This window comes from Ambystoma mexicanum, chromosome 12 (genome assembly GCF_040938575.1).
Source record: "Ambystoma mexicanum isolate Mex_15411 chromosome 12, UKY_AmexF1_1, whole genome shotgun sequence".
NCBI lineage: Eukaryota > Metazoa > Chordata > Amphibia > Caudata > Ambystomatidae > Ambystoma > Ambystoma mexicanum.
Window position 1 is genome coordinate 1,152,929,833 of NC_090936.1, and position 22,217 is coordinate 1,152,952,049.

The 22,217-nt window shown below is 46.1% G+C and overlaps 1 protein-coding gene across 1 annotated transcript in view; it reads right to left on the bottom strand.

Annotated features, from left to right (window-relative positions):
• Positions 1-22,217, bottom strand: part of HELB (DNA helicase B) — a 785,178-nt gene that overhangs the window by 223,575 nt on the left and 539,386 nt on the right. Inside the window, exon 9 of the mRNA XM_069629731.1 lies at positions 625-684. Coding sequence (XP_069485832.1) covers positions 625-684 — 60 coding nt within the window. The remainder of the gene's footprint in view (positions 1-624; positions 685-22,217) is intronic.

Consider the following 22,217-nt stretch of genomic DNA (forward strand, 5'->3'; position numbering starts at 1 on the left):
AGCAGGGAGTACAGGAAACAAATTTAGCACACCGTTTGATCAACATTTTCTCTGATGTTGCAGGTAAATGTATAATTTCTGTTTTTGGAATCTCCATCATTTATCTTCTTTCTGAATACTCCATGGCCTTGCTCCCTTCAATTGGTCCCATACACAAAGGTTACCAGGTCACTGTGCGTCACCGTAGAGCTCTTTTCCAGTCCTGGGCTTTCCTTTCGCAAATTATTGCTATCAAGTGCTGAAGAACAATGTGCTCAACTGAAGTGATCTAAGGCCACACATCACATAAAGCCTTGGTTTTTCAATTGAAAGCCCAGGACTAGAAAAAAGGTGCCACTGTGACATGAACATATGTAGTCCACTAACCACAACTTCATTCTCATGGGATGCTCTCCTACTCTTCCAGCCCCAAAACCCCCAAACTCTATAGCTGATGTTTGGATTGTCTATTTTTTGTGTGTCTTTCAATCCCTCCCACGCCATGCACGTTTAACAGTGCGAGTAATCAACAAGGATAATTCCGCCAGGTCCCACTGAAAGCACAACTGAAGAGCACAGATAAACCAGTATTGTTCACTCTCAGGAACCAAACACAGCAGAATGCCCTGTATACGTTGGACTTACTTGGTGGGATGTCCCGAATAATGTTGACAGCAGAGCTCATTTATCAAATCACAGTCCACCCTAAAATAAAGCACACAGAAACAGTGGTGAGCAACAAGCAAATGCAGTACTTTTAGGCAACATTCTAAACCAATCATCACACAACATTATTGGGCCTTATATAATGTGAGCTCTGACCCTTGCATGTCCTCTTTCGGCTTGATAAGAGAAGCGCAAGGATGGAGTGCTCGGTAAGATTTTCATATTTGTGATAAATCTTCCTCACCTGTGTCAACCCCAGAACGTTTTGCTGGACTTGGTGATTTAGTTTCCTTGTTCCTGGGTGAGTGGGAATCTTTTTCCCCCTCTCACCCTGTCTTTTACCCTCTTTATGGTTGACCTTTATATGTCTCTGCATACTGTGTGTGTGTGGATGGATAGTTCGCTTTAACTTTTGGGGTGACTGCATCTGTCTATGGCAGCACTCGGCTCCTTATGAGCAGTGTTGCTGGGTTGCTTTTGGGCTTCACTTTTTAATTTCTGTTAATGTACTTGGGTGAACTACTGTTCCCAACGGTAAAGTGGGATTTCCATCCCCTTTACATTTTATATGTGAGACCAGCACACCCCACCTATGTGCAGTGCTGGGGAGATACATGGTATCCCGTTTCTCACTGACTTAGTAACATTTTTGTAACAATAGCAAGCTAACTCATGGCTGGTAGCAGTGTATCTACTTTTATTTTTTTTTTTACTTAATATTACTCGCAGGCTGTCAAATAAGCTGCAGTAATGCACAGCAGGGTCACCATTCTGCTAGAAAGGTTGCTTCCTTCTTTTTGCACCATTATCAGTGTGCTTATTTCTTCTTGGGTCTTCCTCTGCCGTCCAAGGTGGGGGAGGTCCTGGTTCAAGTTCTGCCTTCGGCAGGAACCCTTTGTGTTTCTCGCTGTGGCAACCGTGTCTGTGAAGGCATAAGCAAGGGAGAAGTCTTCCAGTCTGCCTGAAAGCAAACAGTTCCTACTGTGGGGATGGCTGTCCTGATGGGACAGCCACCCGCCCCTTTCTGTAAACTGCTGAGAGAGATTGCAGAGGAGTGTGTGCTGAAACTGAATAAAAGGTGAGGTACCTGAGGAGAAAGGCAAGTTGACCACTGGAAACTGAAGTAACCGAAGAAGAAGATCAGAGACGCCTACAGACCCTTTGGACACCATGCAACACCATGAAGTGACCACTGCTGTCCTGACCGTGATTTCTATGCGACAGAGGAGCTCCGAAGAGGATGACTCCTTCCCTTTGCCTGGTGGGTCCAACAAGCCCTGAGACAAACTACAATTTGAGCCATCTCCCGAGGTGCAGACTGACCAGAAAAGCTGAAGAAATCAATGCCAGAGGTCCACCCTCGAGAATGCCGCTGAGAGTCCTGCCTTTGGTCACCAGACCAAGGAATCCGGAGACCAGGTCCATCGCTGTTATTAGAGGAGAATCCAGCCACAAACATTTCTTCTATCCTAAGGTACTATGGGGAGAAAATGTATGGCTTTCCTTAATCAAAGAAGTCTCTCCAGAGTGCTGCAGTGCACATAGAGATGTTCATGGCGTCCACTCTTCCCTCAGACCCAAGGTGTCGGCTTGTGCCCCTTTTGTGAGTCCTTTAACATGGTCTCCAACGTTTTGTCAATTCATACAGCATCTTTACCCAGAGACTAAAATTATCCACAAGAACCTGCACTGTTCTGCTGCTTCATGAGACTTTGTGCCCTCTCCAAACTGACTGTCATATAGTTAGGGATCGGACTTTAAAAGTGTTAACTTGCGCTAAAACTGCCTCTAGAAACTTAAGCTCTGCTACTGTTTGACTAGCCAACTGTTTCCCGTCCAAAAAGACGTCATCTTATGTGGTTTTGCTAACTAAATACAATTACCATATATCTTTGTGCACAAGTGTGCAGTAAAGTCGATAATATGGTAGAACTGTCATTAGTGTCAAACGTTCTAACAATTGTAACCACAAGCAACTACAAACTAAGCAGTGGCCTTTGAAAAGTATCTAAAACTATTCCTATGTGTATGTGTTTAATGAAATAAGTAGTTTAAGACTTTTCTTGTGTAATTATAACAAATCTATATTTTATATAATGTATTGGTGTGTTTCTTTGATCCGCTTTATTCACTGGGTTCGGTGTAGTTCCTTACAGCTCACATCTTCCTCTTATGATAAGTCAAACTGCTCTCCCACTCTACTAAGGTTCCATGAGTAGTACCGACTAATGCTAAGAGTTGGGGACCTGTATAACATTGGGATAGTTTTATGAAGTCTTACCTCAAGTGGACTTTAGGAAAACTCCCCTAACAGGCGTCTCGGACGGCTTTAGCGATTGCAGCATAAGGCCAGTCAGTGGTGCAGTTGGTTGCAGCTTGAGGGGCTCGACTGGCTCGAAAATGTCCTTTAAGGCAGATGTCGGTAGATGCTTGTCGATGCACTCCTCTCCTAGCTTCTTCACTGGGCTCGTGTCGTCGGCGGACGGCCCAAAGCTGAGGAGAGTGTTGCAGGCAGCTTCCTTGTCCTTGGGTTGGTTCAAAGACTCTCTGGAACTTCCCACCTTGGAAGCTTGCTGTACAGCCTAGCAGGACACAAGGTGTGCTGGCTGGATACAGGGTCTTGAGTGGCTGGAGGGTCCTCTGGATTCGATATCTCCCTCTGTACCCTGGAAGATGTTTAGGGGAGGGATCTTGCTTCCCTTTTTGAGCTCCTGGCCAGTCTTCACTTACGGAAGATGTAGGGCAGACTGTACTTTCAGCCAGTGTCCAATGATGAGTTATTCCTTCTGTTTCTGGTGAAGCCTTCAGATCTGCCAAAAGAGGGGCTCAGCCCTCTTTTAAAGCCAAATGGGCCCCATTGATTGGTGTAGGCTATGTGTAGGCTATGTCAGGAAGGCATGGTATCAAACAGTGAAGACAGACAAGTGATCACAGTTCAAGGGTGTTTATTGAACTTCAATGGGTTGGTTGAACGCCTATTTAAACCTAAGTCCAAGGATGGGAGCAATCTAAGAACATCAAATAATAATACTGCAGTCTTAGTCGATCCTTACTTCTAAATAAAAATGGTGTGGGATAATATTATATGCAAAAAGAAAAGTGTTCAAGAAATAATATGTCAGGATAGTTGAGCAGTTGGCTTCCCTTCCCCACGTTTTCAGCATGGGACAAGGCAGCACTTTCGAGCTTCACGGACACTACGGCTTCTATGCCACGAGGATCCAGTTCAAAGCATAGGTATCAGGGCCTTCTGCCAAAGCCCCTTTCCCAAAAACAGTCTCTTACAGCAGAGGGCCTGTCGTAACAAGCAAGCACCAAAGTTCCTTTCGATCAGGATTCTCACATTCACAAGTTCTCGCTTCCAGTGTTCATCATGGGTCTCCCTTCAGGCTCTGACCCCTTTTTATCACAATGTTCACAATTGGTCTCCTTCGATCGGGCTCGGACCCCTTCAGTAAAATATTCACATTTTGTCTCCCTCGATCAGGCTCGGACCATGTAATCTCACTTTCTCCGTTTTCCTCTTAAAATAAAAAAGCAAAGACTTTCGAATGCGCGATGAGTTTTACTTAAACCGTCGTAGGACCACTTCGATTCACTTCACACAAGGGTCTTACCAATCTTCTACTTTCGTTTCTGCCACTTCTTGGCTGGATGCCTTACAGAGACCTTCGATTGAGCAGCCTCGTGGTGCCGGACAACTCAGTCACTGGTATTGTATCTTTCTCCGTAAATATTCAAACATCCATCAGCAATTAAGCTTTCCTCGTGTATTTCATCACACACGTTTCAATCTTCGTTCTTGCGCTCTTTATACAATATTGCTGCTTGCAACCTTGACTTCAACACAGACAGGTCTTGCATTGGTCTCCCCAACTCACTGGCTGTGTTGATCTTTCGGGCGCTGCTTTGCTCTTGGAGCCAAAGACGGTACCACAGTGGCTGCGGTTCCTCCCCGACTCGGTCAGCCGTGCAGGAGGGCCCCGGGTATCGCCGACACACACTACAGGATTCTCCAGTCTGGTTTCCAGGCCTAACGCTTTCTAATCTGAAGGGTTCTGGAAAGTTACAGTTTCTCACAGAAAAGGTCAAGGGAATCTTGTTGCATACCCTTCTTGGTTTTCCGTCTTTCTTCCCTCGTTCAGCTGCCGTTGGGAAAGTACTGTTCCTTTGTGTGCTCAGAGTGGAAGTTTAATGAAAGTCAGGTGTGAGTGATTACTACTAATTGCCTGACTTTGCCTGACCATAGTAGTGGGACGTGTCGTGTATAATGCTCGGGTGTGAAGTCTGTTTTCTCCAAGAATGGGCTGTCGTGTGAAAGTGTTCGAGAAGGGAAAGAGGGACTGGGGGGGGGGTTTCTAAATATCCTATCAGGTAGGATGGGGTAAAGCTGTTACAGGGAGGGGGATACCACGTCTCGCCATCAGGTGTCCCAATCCCACAAGACTCCTCACCCAGGTGATCCTCCTGCTCTGGTCCACCCCCAGGGTCTGGATCCAAAAGCGATATCCATGCCCTGGCCACCTGAGAGGGAACCCCTTATCTCCCCCCGCCCCGGGACTAGCAGCGAGACACCTTCAGGTTTCTCACAGCTAAGTCTACCTTAATGAACAAATCCTAGGTCCCCGCCAACAATCTCCTATATGCGTGAGGTAATAACCAGAGTGCTTTGCAACAAAAAAGGTAAAGGGGTGAAAACATGTACTACTAATTCCAACCCATCTTCCTGTCTGTTGTGGATCAAAGGCTCTGGTTAATGGAGCTCTCTGTGGTGCCTGATTAAAGCGGCAAGTCTCCCTTGAAGCTGCGAATAAGACCAGACTTTCTGGCTCTGCCAAACCACATACTCGTACCTTCTGAATGGGGTCTCTGCAGGAATGACTACTGTAAGCACACAGTCCCAGACATGACATTTCACTGTCAATCGATACTGAGGGTGCAAGCTTGCATCAGGTTAACAGTGCATATGAAAGGGATTTGTGGTTTCCGGTCTACTTTGATGGCCTCTGCAGCCACGCCCCATGTGGGCGGCCTTGAATTAAACTCCGATTAGTATGTGAATGTTGCCACCAGCTACAGGGCTCAACAAAAGGACAGCCGGATTCATGGAGCCTTGTTAGTTAATTAGTCTGGCCATGGCAGGGGGAAGGTTTGGCCCTCCCCCCTTCTGAGATGACAGTGTATTCCTGGCTGTCATATCCCAACTAAATATGACAGGGGAGACTGTGCTTGTAGGCTGTGTCCACCCAGAGTACATAGGTCTATGTGCATGTCGTGCGGTGAGCATAGGAACATGTGTGCGGATTTCCGGAGGTTGATCTACCAACATTCAATTTCAATTTAAAAAAACAAAAAACAGGCGAGCGCCCACACACACAATTCCTCCCAATACCCTAAGGCACACTTATATTTCTAAGTTCAATTAAGTAAAAAAACATTCCCTTTCAATATTCTTAGCGCAGGTAAAACAGACATTCATAGGCAAGTATGTTCAGAATAGCTTTTAGAGTAACAAATCACATAATAAAACCACCTGAAACATACATATAAACTGTTCCGAACTCATAACTTTCTATACATTTGTATCCAGCCTGTCTTATGAGTCCAATCCTTTTTGATATAAGTCACCCAATGTTCAGAGGGGTCACTGGGCCATTAGTGACCAGGGGTTAGGCAGAACATGCAGGAAAAGCTAAGTGTCGAGTGGTAGGATCCCTCTGGATTCCCTACAGTTGCAGGTAAGCTAAAATGCTTGGTTTCACAAGCTCAGGGAGGTTAGGATGAACCCCTGAAGGATTGCCGCAAGAACCAATGTCCCAGTGCAGGTGGATTTCCCACTAAAGCACAAAGGATTGTCCCCCCCCAATGTAACTATGGAGACCTGGAGGGATGCAAGACACAAGATACCAGCAGAAAGGCGACACCCGACCCGGTCACAGGTTTCTCGGTCTTGGCGACTGAAGAAAGGTACTTCGGTGGACTGGCAACAACTCTCGTGCAGACAGACGCCCATCAAATCTTCTCGGTTCTGGCTTGTTGGAGCCTTTTTCAGGCTTGGTGGAGCGACTTTTGTCGCAGCGGTCAACTCTTCTCTGTTTTTCGGTCCTCACCTGTGGTGAAAGGACTTTCTGGAGCTGGCTCAAGTTGCTGCAGGCTTAGAAGGGAGCCCACAGAGTTTCAGGCGAAACCGCGCTTCCAGAGACTGTGCACAGAAATGCAGCACAGGTCCCAGGGTATTGGTGAATTGCAGGCTGTGGAAGTCGCAGATCTTCCAGAGATGGCGCAAATTGTAGTTCGTCTCGATACTGGTTAGGCCCACCTGTCTATGGGAGGAAGTTGTCTTCTTGATATCTTCCCTGTTGCTTGGAAGTCAAGGTCAAGCACTAGCCGTTCCTCAACAGGCTATGGCGTCGTCAGAAGTTGCTGGTGGTGTTCTTCTTTGTCCTCTTCGGATACTTCTGCTCCAGTGGTCGACTCTTGAGTTTTAGCTCCAGGACCTCGGAATTTATCCAGGAACACTGGCCGAGTCTATCAATCATGACCCATGCACCATTCCAACTTGTGGGCTTGTTGTCCAATGGGGACAGCGAGCCTCCCAGTCTGAACTGGGTTCACTCAGGCACACTGCAGGACAAAGGACAGGGGAGTCTCTGTCACCTCCCCCACTTCCTGTCCTGCCAGTCACTCAGAGAAGCTTTGCAGGCTTTACTTGGGAAGCCCAGTGAAGACAAAGGGACAAGAGAATCCTCACACACCCAGAAAGGACAAGTCATCTTGGGAATAAGGTGTCCCTTGGGTCCCCTACTGCTCCTGCGCAGACCAACTGTGACAAAAGTGCACAAAACGTTATACAAAAAGGTACACTGCCACCATCCCGAACAGGGGGCTTGTCACAGTAACCAAAGAGTTACTCGAGAGGCAAAAAAAGTGACGTGTGTGCTGCTTTAGGAAATTGTAGATGACAAAAAGTTGGTGGAAAGCAATTTGGTGGAAAGCATGACTCCAAACAGGAAAACCAAAAAGTGGTAAAAAAAAAAAAAAAGATTCCATTCCATATACCAGAGTAGAAAGGGGAGTGAGTGGGGGAAAAAGGTTCCCACTCACTCAGGAGAATTAGCAACAAATCGAAGTGTCCAGGAAAACAGTCCTGAGGACTCACCGAGATTGGAGATTTCACACAAGAAAGAAATCTACCTTAACAAGAGTACAAGGACGATTTAAGTAGGTTGAACTGTGAGTGGCCGATAACTGGCTTGGGCCAAATGCTAGTAGAACGGAGCTTCCGCTTGTCTAGACTACACAATCTTTTCAAAATGTCATCTCCATCTCTCCAGGAATAACTTTCAGGATCCATATGTGCTGCTCAAAAGAAAGTATAACACTTGGGAGTCATTTTTGATTCTGCTGTTTCCATGATACATCAGATCAATGCAATACTTGGTTCTACCAGCTACCATTTTAGGGTATTCAGGAAGTTTCACCCTCTACTCTCAGAAGCTCACTGCATGGCGATTGCCAAGGATATCATTTGCTCCAAATGCACCATTGTAACGCTCTCTACGTGTGATAGTGCTGAATATACTGTTCAGTATGGACAAATCCTACAAAATACAGCAGCACATTTTGTCAACAGCACTCCCAGATGTACACAATATATTTCTAACCCTGCAGAAATTACATGGGCTTCCAGGAAAATGTAGGATTTTAAACTTCTATCCCTCAACTGTCGAGCTCCTAATGGTAACGACATAAAACTCAAGATCAAATGGTACACGTCTGCCCACACGCCTAGAGCGAATTTACAACGTACTATTTAGCTACCTTGTTTTAAACGCACCGGCTGCTTTGACCATTAGTGTACATTTATGGCTGCTAAATACTGGAATGTTTTCCAGTTGGAATTTGTTGGACTTAGGAACTTTTCCCATGTATAAAAAACACTTTTATTCTAATTTGAGGATTTTTTTTTACCTGTTCCTTCCAGTCTTCCTTACTACTTACTACTTACTACACGTCTACTGCCCTTTCCATAGAGAAATAAAAGAGGGAAATGGCGGATGGGCAGCCTTTATAGCAGGAGATAAACAAGGAACATTGTGCTTGAAGGGCACAGAGTGCTGCACAGTGGTAGTTGAAGTCAGTACTTTTCGTAGACATCTTTTGAGATAGCTAGCAGTTGAAGCACAACTTTCTTGATTTGATGCTATAAAGAACCCTAAAAGATAAAGGGCGGGGGAGGGGGGGTTGTTTACGAGTACAATGAACAACCCAGGATGAAAAATTACTACCAAGCGCCCAATCTTTCAGACGAGGGAAAGAAATCAGGAAGCAGTAAGAAACATGCTAGGAATACTACCCCTAAAAGAAGATTAGGCGGACAGGCTGCACAGTGAGGCTTGTCTCACTTGTGCATCCATTCTGGCATATGAAACAAGGAAATAAGGAACCAGGCTGCTGCCATGCAAGTCTCTGAAATCGGGAAAGTATGCAAAAAGGCTTCAGTAGCAGCCTTACCTCTAGTAGAATGGGCTCTCAGATTTCCAGGTAATGGCACATTCACGTTCCATTCACGTTCCAATAGAAGAGCTGATTAAAGCATACTAATAGCCACAAAAGCCTCACTCTAACTTCCCTTTCCATCCAGCTCCACGCTGTTAGAAGCAACCACCATTTTTACATTTGAGAAGTCCAACGGAACTCCAACATAGTTAGCCGCCTGGCTACCACCCAGGACCCAGTCCTGTGTAAGATCAGTGCTTGACCAACAATAAGAGTGAACCAGAGTTTTAATTTGTTTGTCCTTTTGTCTTCAGTATCTTAAAAGTTCTATTTATGGCTTTTATACACTGTGCCCCGACATTACATATGGTGTTGTAACCATAGTTCCCCTCCATCTTTCACAGGGGATACCGTACCTTGGTTCCATGAAGAAGGCTGTGACCCACTGTAAAGCCGAAACGTCCTGGGACTGTTTCACCTTCAGGGGTTGTTAGGTCCCCTTCTAATATCTTTGTTTTTGATTTATGTCAGTGACGTCGATCCATTTTGGTCACCCATTTGCCTGGCTTTTGTCAGACCTATCCAAGGTCCTGTGTTTAGAGCAACAACAGGTTATGTTTGTTCTATTTTAGTGAGGTAAATGTGTTCCTTACCTGATGTTTATATGCAGTGAATTATGAGAAGAACAAAATGTACTAAATACGAGAAGAAATTTGTTTGTATATGTGTCTTTCTCAAAGAGTGTCATCACACGGCATATCCATGCATGAATTTATTTCGGTTCTGTTTTATGCCCTCCGCACAATTCCTCATGCATCATGGTTTTCTGAATGTGCGGAACAATTGAATTATTGTATAATGCAATTCCTGATTTTCCTAAAAAAGTGAAAGTGACTGAGGTTAGTAAATAAAAACTACTCCCAGTCTCACATAAGCTAGTGCACGTGTATTATTACTCGTTTGTATGTACGCCTACCCTTTTGATATGCACACATAAAGCTACAATAGGGTATTGGATAAACTATAGATTAAATTTGCATTTAAAGATATTGCAAAAAAAGTTTTGACTCCCATAGACAGGACACCTCCCCTTGTTTGTATTTAAAGCATACTTATCAGCATGGAGATGGGTTATTTCGAAGCTGGGCAACCTGTGTTGATCATCCTGTAGTTGATCAGTGCTAGGAAAGATTTCTCATTTAGCAACTTTGCCTCTATATTCTATGGACCCCTATTAGGACAGTTTTTCTAAAGTCCACACAAGGGTCTTTATAAAACTATACCTTGGGCAATACAGAATCTCAAACTCTTAGTATAGACTTGTACCACTGAGTTAAAGGGTAGCTATGGCAGAGCAGCAAGGCTTATTTTAGGAGGGAAAAAGGGCTGTAGATGGGTACAATGTACTTGTAGCATGAATAGAAACACTTACACACTGATGTATTGTAAAATAAAGACATATATATATATATATGATACATTACTCAACGTAATTGTTTTTCTCATGCTTGTATCTGCTTGGATTCACATGCTGTGGATAAGGCGACATTTAGTGGAAGCTGCGAAGTATTACTGTTATTTTCGAAACTCGAAAAGGGACGCCGAGAGGGTGTGCCAGTAATACTATCCCTAGTGTGACGTCCACTGTATCCATGGTCCTTCACGCGTCGAGGTCCCTCAGATTGTTATTTTTCTGCCATGGGGTAGCATGAAGTGTAGCGCGAGTACAGTTGTATCCAAGCAGATACGAATCAGACAAGCTCATAAGCATCCATGTGCCTTCCCTCCGAGGGGGCAAGGGTGGGTGCATGTGAATCTAAGCAGATACAAGCATCAGAAATACGAAATACTTGCGGAATCTGCTTAGATTACATGCTGTGCATAGATTAGCAAGCAGCGTTAGGAGAAGGTGGTGAGATGCGAGAAGGTTCATGGGCGAAGAGATGTCTTAGAACCGCTTGTCCCACCTGTGTATCTGTCTTGGAATGAATGACAATGCAGTAATGCTGAGTGAAAGTATGTACTGAGCTCCATGTAGCTGCTTTGCAAATGCTGTCTAGAGGAATATTTCCAATGAAAGCCAGAGTGGCTCCTGGGCTCCTTGTGGAGTGAGCTATGGGCGCAAAAGGCAGTATCTTGTTTGATGGGGAATAGCACAATTGTATACATCTGACTATCCACCCGGAGATGGCATAATTTGCTATGCGGTCTCCTTCTCTGCCTGGTGCTATGCAGACAAACAGTTGGTCTGTTTTTCTTAGCGGTCTAGTCTTGTTTATATAGTAAAGGGCCGCCCTCCTCACATCTAGTGTGTGGAGTTTTACCTCAGCTGAGCTGATGTGAAGAAAGCTGGTCGCTCGATAGACTGGTTTACGTGAAATTTAGAGATGAACTTAGGGGAGAACCTAGGGTGAGTACGTAAAACCAGCTTGTCTTTGTGTATGACAAAGAAAGGATCCTGCATTGACAATGCTTGTATTTCACTAACTCTTCTTATGGAAGTAATAGCCACTAAGAAGGCACTCTTGTAAGTCAGGTGTTTGAGACTAGACTTGTGCATCGGCTCGAAAGGGGGTCCCATGAGCTTAGCGAGTACAACATTGAGATCCCATCCTGGCGGCGGGTTTGAAATTGGAGGGTGTAGTCTCTTTACTCCCTCCATTAATGCTTTGATGACAGGTAACTTGCATCATGACTTTATTGTGTGAGGTAGTATAGGCGGACAAGGTGCTAGGTGGATTTTTAAAGAGTTGAATACTAACCCCGAATCTAGCAAGTGGAGCTTAGAAGTTAAAATGTGGGAAGGAGTACATTCTATGGGGTTAATTTGCTTAGACTGGCACCAAATTACAAATCTCCTCCACTCGTCAAAATAACAGTGCCTAGTGTTGGGCTTTCTTGCTTCCTTCAAAATATCCATACATCTCTGTGGTAGGTTAAGATGTCCAAACTCTATGACTTCAGTAGCCATGCTGCCAAGTTCATTGAGGGAGGTTGAGGGTGCACTGTTAGACCCCCGTGCTGAGTGAGCAGATTGTACAGGCACGGGAGTCTGATGAGATCGCACATCGCCAGTTTGCGCAGATGTGGATACCAGGATTATCTTGCCCAAATAGGAGCAACTAGGATGAGTCACCTGTTCATTGTGAATCTTGTTCACAACCTTCCTCGTGAAAGGTGTTGGGGGGTGGGGGTGGGGGTGAGCGTAAGCAAATTTCTCTGACCAGTTCATCCTTAGGGCGTTCCCCTTGGAGCCTGGCTGGGGGAACCTGGTCGTGAAGTCTGAGCATTGACTGTTTTCGCTTGTAGCAAACAAGTCTATTGTGGGGAAACCCCATTGAGAGAATAGGCATTCTACGACCCCTGTGTGTAGTCGCCATTCGTGTAACTCTGGTAAGGGATCTCTGCTCATTGAGTCTGCCAGAGAGTGGAGTTCTCCCCCACGTGCTGCGACGATAGGAATATTTTCCGTTTGAGTGCCCATCTCCAAATTTGTTGCGCAAGCCTGGACAGATTTGGAGAATGTGTGCCCCCCTCTTTGTTGTTGTAAAACTTCGCTGTCGTGCTGTCTGTCAGCACTTACACAAATTGGTTCGCCAGGTGAAACCCGAATGCCTGAAGGGCTTTGAATACTGCGTAGTTCTAGCAGATTGATGTGGTTTTGTGCTGCCACATGAGACCGAAGACCCTGAGCTGTGGGGTGAAGGTAATGAGCCCCCCACCCAGCGAGAGAGTGAGGCGTCTGTTGTGACAATCACTTGTACTTCTGGATCGTAGAAGGGTTTCCCATTCAACAGATTCTCTTTTGTCCACCAGCGAAGATTTTGAACTAGTGTTGGTGTAACGACCACTAGATCGTCCCACTGACCACTTGCCTGAGACCACTGTTTCGCCAACCACTCCTGCATGGGTCGCATGCGGATGCACACGTGCGGTACCAGGTAAATACAAGATGCCATCATGCCTAGCAAACGCATAGCTTTGCGCACTCTTATCTGGCGGCCGGTCTCATAATGCAGTATTTGCAGTAACATATTTTGGACTCTTTTCTCTTACTGAAAGACCAACCCCTCTTGTGTGTTTATGACAGCTCCTAGGAACTGTTTGTTTGTGCTTGGCACTAGGCTTGATTTGTTCTCGATGGAGAAGCCCAAAAGAAACAGAAGGTTGATAGTTCTTTGAATGATTTGCCTGCAAATTAGGGGAGACTCCCCAGTAATCAGCAAGTTGTCTAGGTAAGGGTACACTGGGATTGCCTCCCTGCGCAGGTGTGCAGCCACCACCGCCAGTACCTTCCGGAATACCCTTGGAGCAGATGCTATTCCGAAGGGTAGCACCTTGAATTGGTAGTGCTGGTTCACTATTTTGAAATGCAAGAATCTTCTGTGCGCTGGAAACATTGAAATATGAAAATAGGCCTCTTTCAGTGGGATTTACCTTTTATAGCGTAGTCATGCAGAACTTTGTGGCTTGACATTTGTTTGCAGGGCGTAAATCTAATACTGGGCGCATTGTTAGATCTTTCTTTGGCACAAGGAAGTTAAAAAAATACCCTGGTTTACCCGGTCGGCCGGGACGATTTCTATGGCGTCCTTTAGGAGAAGCGTGCCGATTTCCTCAAAGAGGATGCGCTGGTCTTCCTTGGAGTGGGTTTTCTGCCATGAGGGGTGGTTCTGGGGTTGCTCGAGGAGCTCTATACAATATCCGCCCACTACGGTGGACGGCACCCATCTGTTTGAGGTGATTCCCTCCCATGCTTGGGTGAAGTTGGAAATGCTCCCTCCTACTGGAGAGACATGAGAGGGCACCTGAAGCGGGATGTCACTGTTTCTGAGGTGGGGTACCACCTCTGGGGGAGGGACCCCTTCCCCGACTGCATGATCTGCACTGTCCTCTCCGGTAATTCTGGGAGGCTTGGCCTTGATTATTCCCCCATGCTGTTCCCTGACTTTGGTTATAGCTGGAACCCCTCTAGGAAAATTGTCTGTGTGAGAAATGAAAATTGCTGTTTCCCCTTTGGCCAGGAGGTTTATTGGTCAATTGGCCCAATGCTTTCAGTGAGTCACAGTCTTCCTTGGCTGTCTTCAAGGCATCCGACGGCCTTGCCAAAGAGTACACTGGGTTCGACTGGCATGTTAATGAGAGTGGCCTGCGTCTCTGGTTTAAACCCGGATTGCCGTAACGATGCGTGATGCTTAATAATGGTTCCCTCAGCTATGATTCTGCCGGCGTTGTCTGTGGCGTCAAGACTGGTTTTCAGCAAGCAGCTTGAAACCGCCCTTCCTTCAGAAGCCACCAGTGCTAATTGAGACTTGAGGGGTTCTGCGGCTAAGGAGAGTAAAGCCAAGACCTTGTCTCATTTATGGCAGTTGAAACTGGCTAATAAAGTAAGAGTTATTAGCTATTCTGGTCTGGAAAGCAGCGGAAGAGGCAACCTTTCTGCCCATTGTGTATAGCCTCTTACTCTCCTTGTCTGGAGGAGCCTCAGAGGAGGCTATGGGAGTACCTGCTCTTTACCTTGTAGTAGTGACGACGAGCAAGTCAGGCTTTAGTTGACCCCTGATGTACAGCGGGTCAGATGAGGCAGGTCTGAAAAGTTTTTCTATGCAAGGGTTCACTGCTCGCGTTTGATTTGGTGTTTCTAGCGAGGTTTGTACCTTTCACTGGACAGATTTTAGTAGGGGAACAAATTGAGACAGCCTCTTTATCTCCCAAGATCTCGTCAACAAAATCTTTGTCTTGCAGATCTTCTTGATTAGATATTTGGAAGTGTTCGGCCGCTTTAAGGAGTACTTTGTTTAAAAGGAGGTGGATTATCTACATGTGAGTCTACAACAGGGGGGTCATTATTCACTAGGGAATCGATGTTGTACATATCCTTATCTGGATCACCCTCATCGTCCTCATTATCCCCATAATAAGGGTAGGCAGACTCTTCACTATAGAGATCTTCATGATCAGTGTCCGGGTCATATATCTCAATGATATGAAGATCTTTCACTGGCTCACCGGGGCGAGACCTTTTAGCAGGGGATTAAACAGGGTTTTGAGACCCAGAGGCCGCTGTTGTGGGAGGAGTAGAGTGAAAACTTGTGAAGTAGTTGGAGTCTTTTTCATAAAACTTTGCCATGAAAGACATTTTTCTGATGACCCTATCTATATCTTCAGCTGACCATTGGGCAGAACTAGGAATGACCATAGGTTAGGTGGGAGACCTAAATCTTCTGGAGTGGGTGGGATTACAGTAGAAGGCGTAGCCTTTGTCTTTAAGGTTGAAGCATGAGGTTCCTTACTGTCGTGACGGTCCTTCTGTGATCTTTCTCCATGAGGGGTCTTAGAAGAGCTCTTCTTAGACTGCTTAGGACGTTGAATCTCGGTTACGGGCAGATCCAAAGTCTCGTCATCTGATTCACGATCTTCGGGAATGTCTTTATCCGCAATGTCTGATCTGTCTCTCGACAGTCGGGGCATGTCATGTGGCGATCTTGATCTGGAGTGCCCAGAGAACAACGATTCAACTGACCTCTCCCTAGACGTCGTGCGCTGCCGTTTGCAGTGGTGGGTTGTGTGTTTGGTGGAGGGGGTAGTGATAGCGCTTCGGCCGCTGGGTGTTGTCCCCGTAACAAGGCCGCCGGCCTGTCTGTTGGGGTCAGGGGCCTGCGCTTGGGAAACCAGAGTAGCGCCCTCGCCTTCGCAGTTGGATACCGCAGCGTTGCTGCCGTCGCTGAAGGCACCCCTCCACTTCCATGGCCTTGATCTGCCTGGCGTGGTGGGCCCAGCGTTTAGTTAATCGGTCCTTCAATATCTTGGGTTTGAAGAGTCTACACGCTCGACAAGAACCCTCAACGTGGTCTCGCGGGAGACACAGGTTACACACAAAGTGTTTATCGACCCACGGGAACTTCCTGTTGCACTTAGGGCAAATTTTAAAGGGGGTCCTATGCATAACGGAATAACACGGCAGCTAGGCGAATGTAGTATGAAAAGGCGTATATACATTCTAAAATGTCCTCCCCTCACTGTGTGGGCCGAAGCCCGTAGCAGCCTTCCAAGGCCGGAACGGATCCGTCCATGGGAGTCTTTCGATGGTCATTTCTTATTCTTCACTGGCGTCGGATGGTCTTGGTAGTCAGTGAATATAAAGGATAGTAAGAAGAACTATCATTATTTGATCATAATAAATGGCGATGAGCCGAAAGGAAAACTCTGCTATAAGCGTCCGTCTAAGATGGCGGAAAAAAATAATCAGAGGGACCTCAACGCGTGAAGCACCATGGGTACAGTGGTCGTCACACTAGGGATAGTATTACTGGCACGCCCTGTCGACGTCCCTTTTCGAGTTTCGTAAACGCCACCTGTTGTTCTGCAGCTTTCACTAGATGTCGACCTATGCACAGCATGTGATCTAAGCAGATTCCACAAGCCTCAGAAGTATATATACACACATGTATTAATACAGTTTTTCTAAAGTCCAACTAAGGGCTTCATAAAACCATAACTGAGGCAGTACGAAGACTCCACTCTTAGTAGAAGGCTGTACCACTTAAGAATGTTGGTAGCATGGACAGAACAGCCAGGCCGATCTTAGGAGGTAGAGAAGGCTGTAGATAGGTACAAAGAAATTGTAGCATACATATGGTCCAGAGAAACACTGGCACACTAAGTATTGTAAAAAATAAAGGGTTTATTTAAATACAAGTAGGCCAATATAAATCTTGTGAAAGGTAGGTACTAGCACATATCATATAAACAATTATAAAAACCAACTCAATACTTATGGTATACAAACCAAAGTATAACCTTATTAAGAACAGCAATGTGCAGTTCAAGGCGAGTCAAACCCAAGGTAGTTCGACTTTTAAAATACAATAAGTAATTCAAGGGCAGCAGACCCTATTGGTCATAATATGGGATACATTACTCACTGTAAACATATTTCTGGTGCTTGTATCTGCTTATATTCACATGCTCTGCATAGTCTGACATCTAGTGGAAGTCGCAGAGTATTACAATATTTGTTTTCGAAACTCGAAAACAGACGTCGACAGGGCGTGTTTAGTAATACTATCCCTAGTGTGAAGTGTACTTTACCCATGGTCTTTCGCGCGTCGAGGTCCCTCAGATTGTTTGTTTCTGACATGAGGTTGCATGAAGTGTAGTGTGAGTAGAGATATGATAAAGCAGTGACATGATAACCCAGAAAACATCTATACGCCTTCTACTCCAGAAGGGGAGAAAGGGTGGGCGCATGTGAATCTAAGCAGATACAAACACCAGAAATACGATTACGGTGAGTAATGTATCCCTTCTGGAGCTTGTGGATCTGCTTAGATCACATGCTCTGCATAGATTAGCAAGCAGTATCGGGAGAAGGAGGTGGGAAGTTAAAAGGTACAGCAACAAAGAGATGTTTTAGGACCGCTTGTCCCACCTGTGAATCTGCTTTAGAGTGTGTGTCAAGGCAACAATGCTGTGTGAACAGATGGATGAACTCCATGTAGCAGCTTAGCAGATGGCGTCTAGAGGGACGTTTGCAATGAAAGCTAAGGTAGCTCCTGTACCTTTGGTAGAGTGCGCCTTCGGGGTGAAAGGTAAGACCTTCTTGGATAGGGAATAGCAGCACTGTATGCACTTGGCTATCCATCTGGAGATGGCGTTCTTTGATATGTGATCGCCCTCTCTACCAGGCGCTATGTAAACAAAGAGTTGGTCTGTTTTCCCTAGAGGTTTCGTTTTATTCAGAGTACAAGACCGCCCTCGGCACATCAAGTGTATGGAGGCTTCTTTCTGCTGAGTTTGATGGATTTTAAATGAAGGTAGGGAGTTCCATGGAGATATGGCTGAAAGGCCTAAAGACCCTTGAAGACTACCAAGAGTCTAGGAAGTTGATATGTCTTTTGGCAGTAGTGTGTGTCCACTGGCCATGGGCTGTGTGGTGGAGGAAGTCGGGGCCCCCATCCAGCGAGTGAGGCGGGATCGCTTGTGCTGATGGAGCGTGAAAGGGTTTCCCCTTTAGCAGGTGGTCCTTGGACCACCAGCGAAAAGCCTGAACCAGGGTTAGCGAAACACCCGCTAGATCGTCCTACTTTCTGCTTGCCTGAGACCACTAATAATGTATAATAATTATTATAAAATAATTATTAAAAATAATAATTTTTCCGCTAACAATTCCTGCATTGGACGCATGTACAGGCACGCGTGTCGAACCAAGTGAATGCATGAAGCCATCATCCCGAGCAACCGAATTGCTTTGCGTAAAGTTATCTGGTGACCAATCTTGTAGTGAGGTACTTGGAAGAGCATATTTTGTACTCTCTCGTTTGAGGGGAAATCCAGCTCTTTTGTCTTTTGAATAGCCCCATGAAATTGTTTTATTTGGCTTGGGACTAGACATGATTTTTTCTCATTGATGGAGAAACCCAGATTGAAGAGAAGCTTTATTGTTCTTTGCATATTTAATTTGCACATCTGAGGAGATTCCCTGTTGATTAGCCAGTCGTCCAGATAAGGGTATACTGGGATGGACTTTCTGCGTAGGTGTGCTGCCACTACTGCAAGCACCTTTGTGAATACTCCTTGTGCCGAATGGGAGTACTTTGAACTGGTAGTGTATTCCCGTTATTTTGAAACGCAGGCATTTTCTGTGCACAGGGTGCATTGAAATATGAACGTATGCATCTTTCATATCCAATGTTGCCATGTAGTCTCCCCGGTTTAGAAGTGGAATCACCTCTTGGAGCGTGTTCATGCAAAAGTTTTGGGGTTTGACATATTAGTTTGCAGGACGCAGATCTAGTACTGGGTGCATGGTGAGGTCTTTCTTTGGAACAAGGAAGTATGTTTAATACATACCCTTGTTTACCTGGTTTGTTGGGACGATCTCTATGGCGTCCTTTTCCATCAGCGCCTTTACTTCTTCCGGCAGTATGCTTTGTTCTTCTAATGTCATTTTCCTCTGTCTTGGCGGGCGGTGGGGTGGTTTTTGTAGCAATTCGATACAAAATCCCACCTGCCAGGGCGGACAACACACAACTGTCTGACATTATCCCCTCCCATCCGTGGGTGAAGTGTGAAATTCGGCCTCCTACTGGAGTGGCATTGGAGGACCTGACGCGGTGTGTCATTGTGTGGGAGGGGTTGAGCCTCTCTCCCAGGTGAGGTTCTGCCCCTTCCTCTGCCCTTTTTATTCCCCCTTTGAAAATTGGAAGCGGAACATTGGCCTTGCGACTGGCCCCAAGACGAGGACCTCCCCCCCCCCCCCCCCCCGAGTGTAGCCTGAGGAACGTTGAGCACCCTGACCCCGAAATCTCCTCGAGTTTGGGGAGCCCCGTTGGGAATAGGGTTTGTCAACTGTCCAAGGGATTTAACAGTGTCGTATTCCTCCTTGGTACTCTTAAGCGCATCTTCTACGGCCTTCCCGAATAACACACTTGGCTCTACTGGCATGTTTAAGAGAGTTGCCTGAGTTTCTAGCTTAAACCAACACTGCCTGAGCCAGGTGTGGCGCTTGATGAGCGCTCCCTCCTCTGCTATGATGTGTCCTGCATTATCTTCTACATCAAGGTTATTCTTTAGGATGCAGTTTGATATCTGCTTGCCTTCTGAGATGGTAGTCAGTGATTGAGCCTTTAGTAGTTCTGGGACGGCTTCAATTTGGCATTCCAGGTCGTCCCATTAGTGGCAGCCATAACTAGCTAACAGCGTAGTCTTGCTAGCCATTCTGGTCGGGTATGCTGCAGAGGAGGTGACCTTTCTCCCGAAAGTATTTATCTTTTTGATCTCCTTGTCTGACGGGGCTTCTGCCGACGCCAGGGGAGTGCCTGCCCTCTTTCTGGTGGTGGTGACCACTGAGGAGTCCGGTTTAAGCTGACCCCTAATATATGGGGTCAGTGGCCGCGGATCTGAATAGTTTCTCTATTCTGGGGTTGACCGCCCTTGTGAGACTAGGCACCAGTAGGGATGGCTGGATGCGTCTGCAGTAGTGGGATAAACTGGGTGCCAGAGTTCTTGTCCCCCAGAATACCTTCCACAAAGTCCTCGTCGACCTGTGCCTCCTGAGTGTCGATATTAAAGTACTGTGCTGCCTTTAGCAGCAGTTCATTGTACTGAAGTTGATTGTCAACAGGCAAATCTGCTACCGGCTGGTCCTGGTGGTCTGCCGACTGGATCACGTAAATGTTGTTATCAAAGTCATAGAATTGGCCTTGGTTTTGACCATAAAGGTCCCCCTGAGACCCTGGGTCTCCTGAGGGGTCGTCATAATAAAAGTCCTGAAAGGGGTCTTGGGATGTTTGAGGGGGGTCTTGGTATGTCGAGGCCGGAGTGCCTAGAGCAGAGGGGCTAGGCTGTGGTTCAAGACAAGACTTTTTGGCAGGGGGCTGCTGTGCTGATGCCCCTGGCTGTGAGGCATCTTTAAGGATTGATCAGGGTGTCTGTCCATGAAGTCTATAAAACTTGACATTCTCCTTATGATTTTATTAAACTGTTCAGGTGTATATTCGTATGAGGGCAGGAAACCTGACATGACAGGAGTAGCCTGGGAAGGAGTTACATCCTTATGGTGCATGGCCCCTGAGAACTCTAAGGGGGTGGAAAACCCTGCCTGTGTGACTTTTGGGGCCAACAGCGTCTAAACATTTGATTTATTCAGCAATTTCACCTTAAGCAGCGAAGCACTGACGTGCTTCTTAATTAGCTCCTGCATTTTCAGCGTTTTCTTGGGGGACGCCGAAACACCTTTTGCCAAAACGTCTTTCGCTGCATTTTTTTCGGCACGTAAAAGGAGGCCTTTTTATGTGCCGTCTCCGAACCGACTTTCGCTTTCGGTGTGGGGGAACTGTCGTGAGGCGAAAGGGTACAAGATGGCCCAGAGGACAGTAAAGAACCAGAGGCTTTGTCCCTGGACACCGCATGGGCCTCAACTCTCGACGGTACCGTCGAGTCGGCCATGGGGTAAGTTTTTAGTGTATTTGTGCTTCTGTGTGCCATGGCCGTCGGGTGTCTTCTACAACACAGAGCCGCCAGCCTGCTTCTTAGAGTCAGGGGCCTGCACATGGGGTTCTGATGGACCCCGCTTGCCTGCGGCATCACTCATTACCCAGATACTGCCCTCGCTGGTGTCTTCCGTCACATCGAGGAGGCCTACATGGCGTAAGCAGCCGAGCGTTTGGTCCGCCGATCCTTTAGTTTCTTTGGCCGAAAAGTTTACAGGATTTACAAACTTTTTTGGGGTGATTCCTCGGCAGACCGTGATTGCACACTCGGTGGGTGTCCTTCCACAGGAATTCTTGGTGGCAGGCGGGGCAACATTTTAGGGGAGTTTTGTCCATTATATTTTAAAAGGGCAGATTGGTGAGAAAAGGGACGATAGAATAAGCATTCTCTAAAGAGGTCAAAATAAAGAACCTCCCCCCTCTCTCCCTACTGTAATAGGCTGAAGCCCAAAGAGGACCGGGAAGGCTGCGTCTGGTCGTAGATCAGTCAGTCGACGATGAGGGTGTTCGTCGAGAGGTTAGGTGGTCGTGCGGCAAAGCTAACAGTAAAGGAAAGAAAGTCTATAATTACAACTTTCAGCTAATCAAAGGCATCAACCTGGAAGAGAACTCTGCATTTTTTTCGACCGACTTCAATGGCGGACCATGCATACAGTACACGTCACACTAGGGAAGTATTACTAAACACGCGCTGTCGACGTCGGTTTGAGTAATACTCTGCGACTTCCACTAGATTTCAGACTAAGCAGAGCATGTGATCTAAGCAGACCAAAAGCTCCAGAAACAGTGGTATTCCGTTATAGAATCACGTAATTAGACCAACACTGTTACAAGTGGATCTTGAAACATATGTAGCTTTCTTCTACAAAGAATGGATACAGTTACAACACTTAATGTTACAGTAAGTAAGAACATAGTGAAACTATTTTAGAAGTACCCAACATTACAGTTTAAGAAGAGCAGCAGCTATTAAAGGTCAATATAACCTATTGGTATCACACTATTTCTATTATAGGAATAGACCGTTTAACCAAGGATGCTTTTAAGAAGTGTAGAATACAATTCTAGGGTAAGAACTCT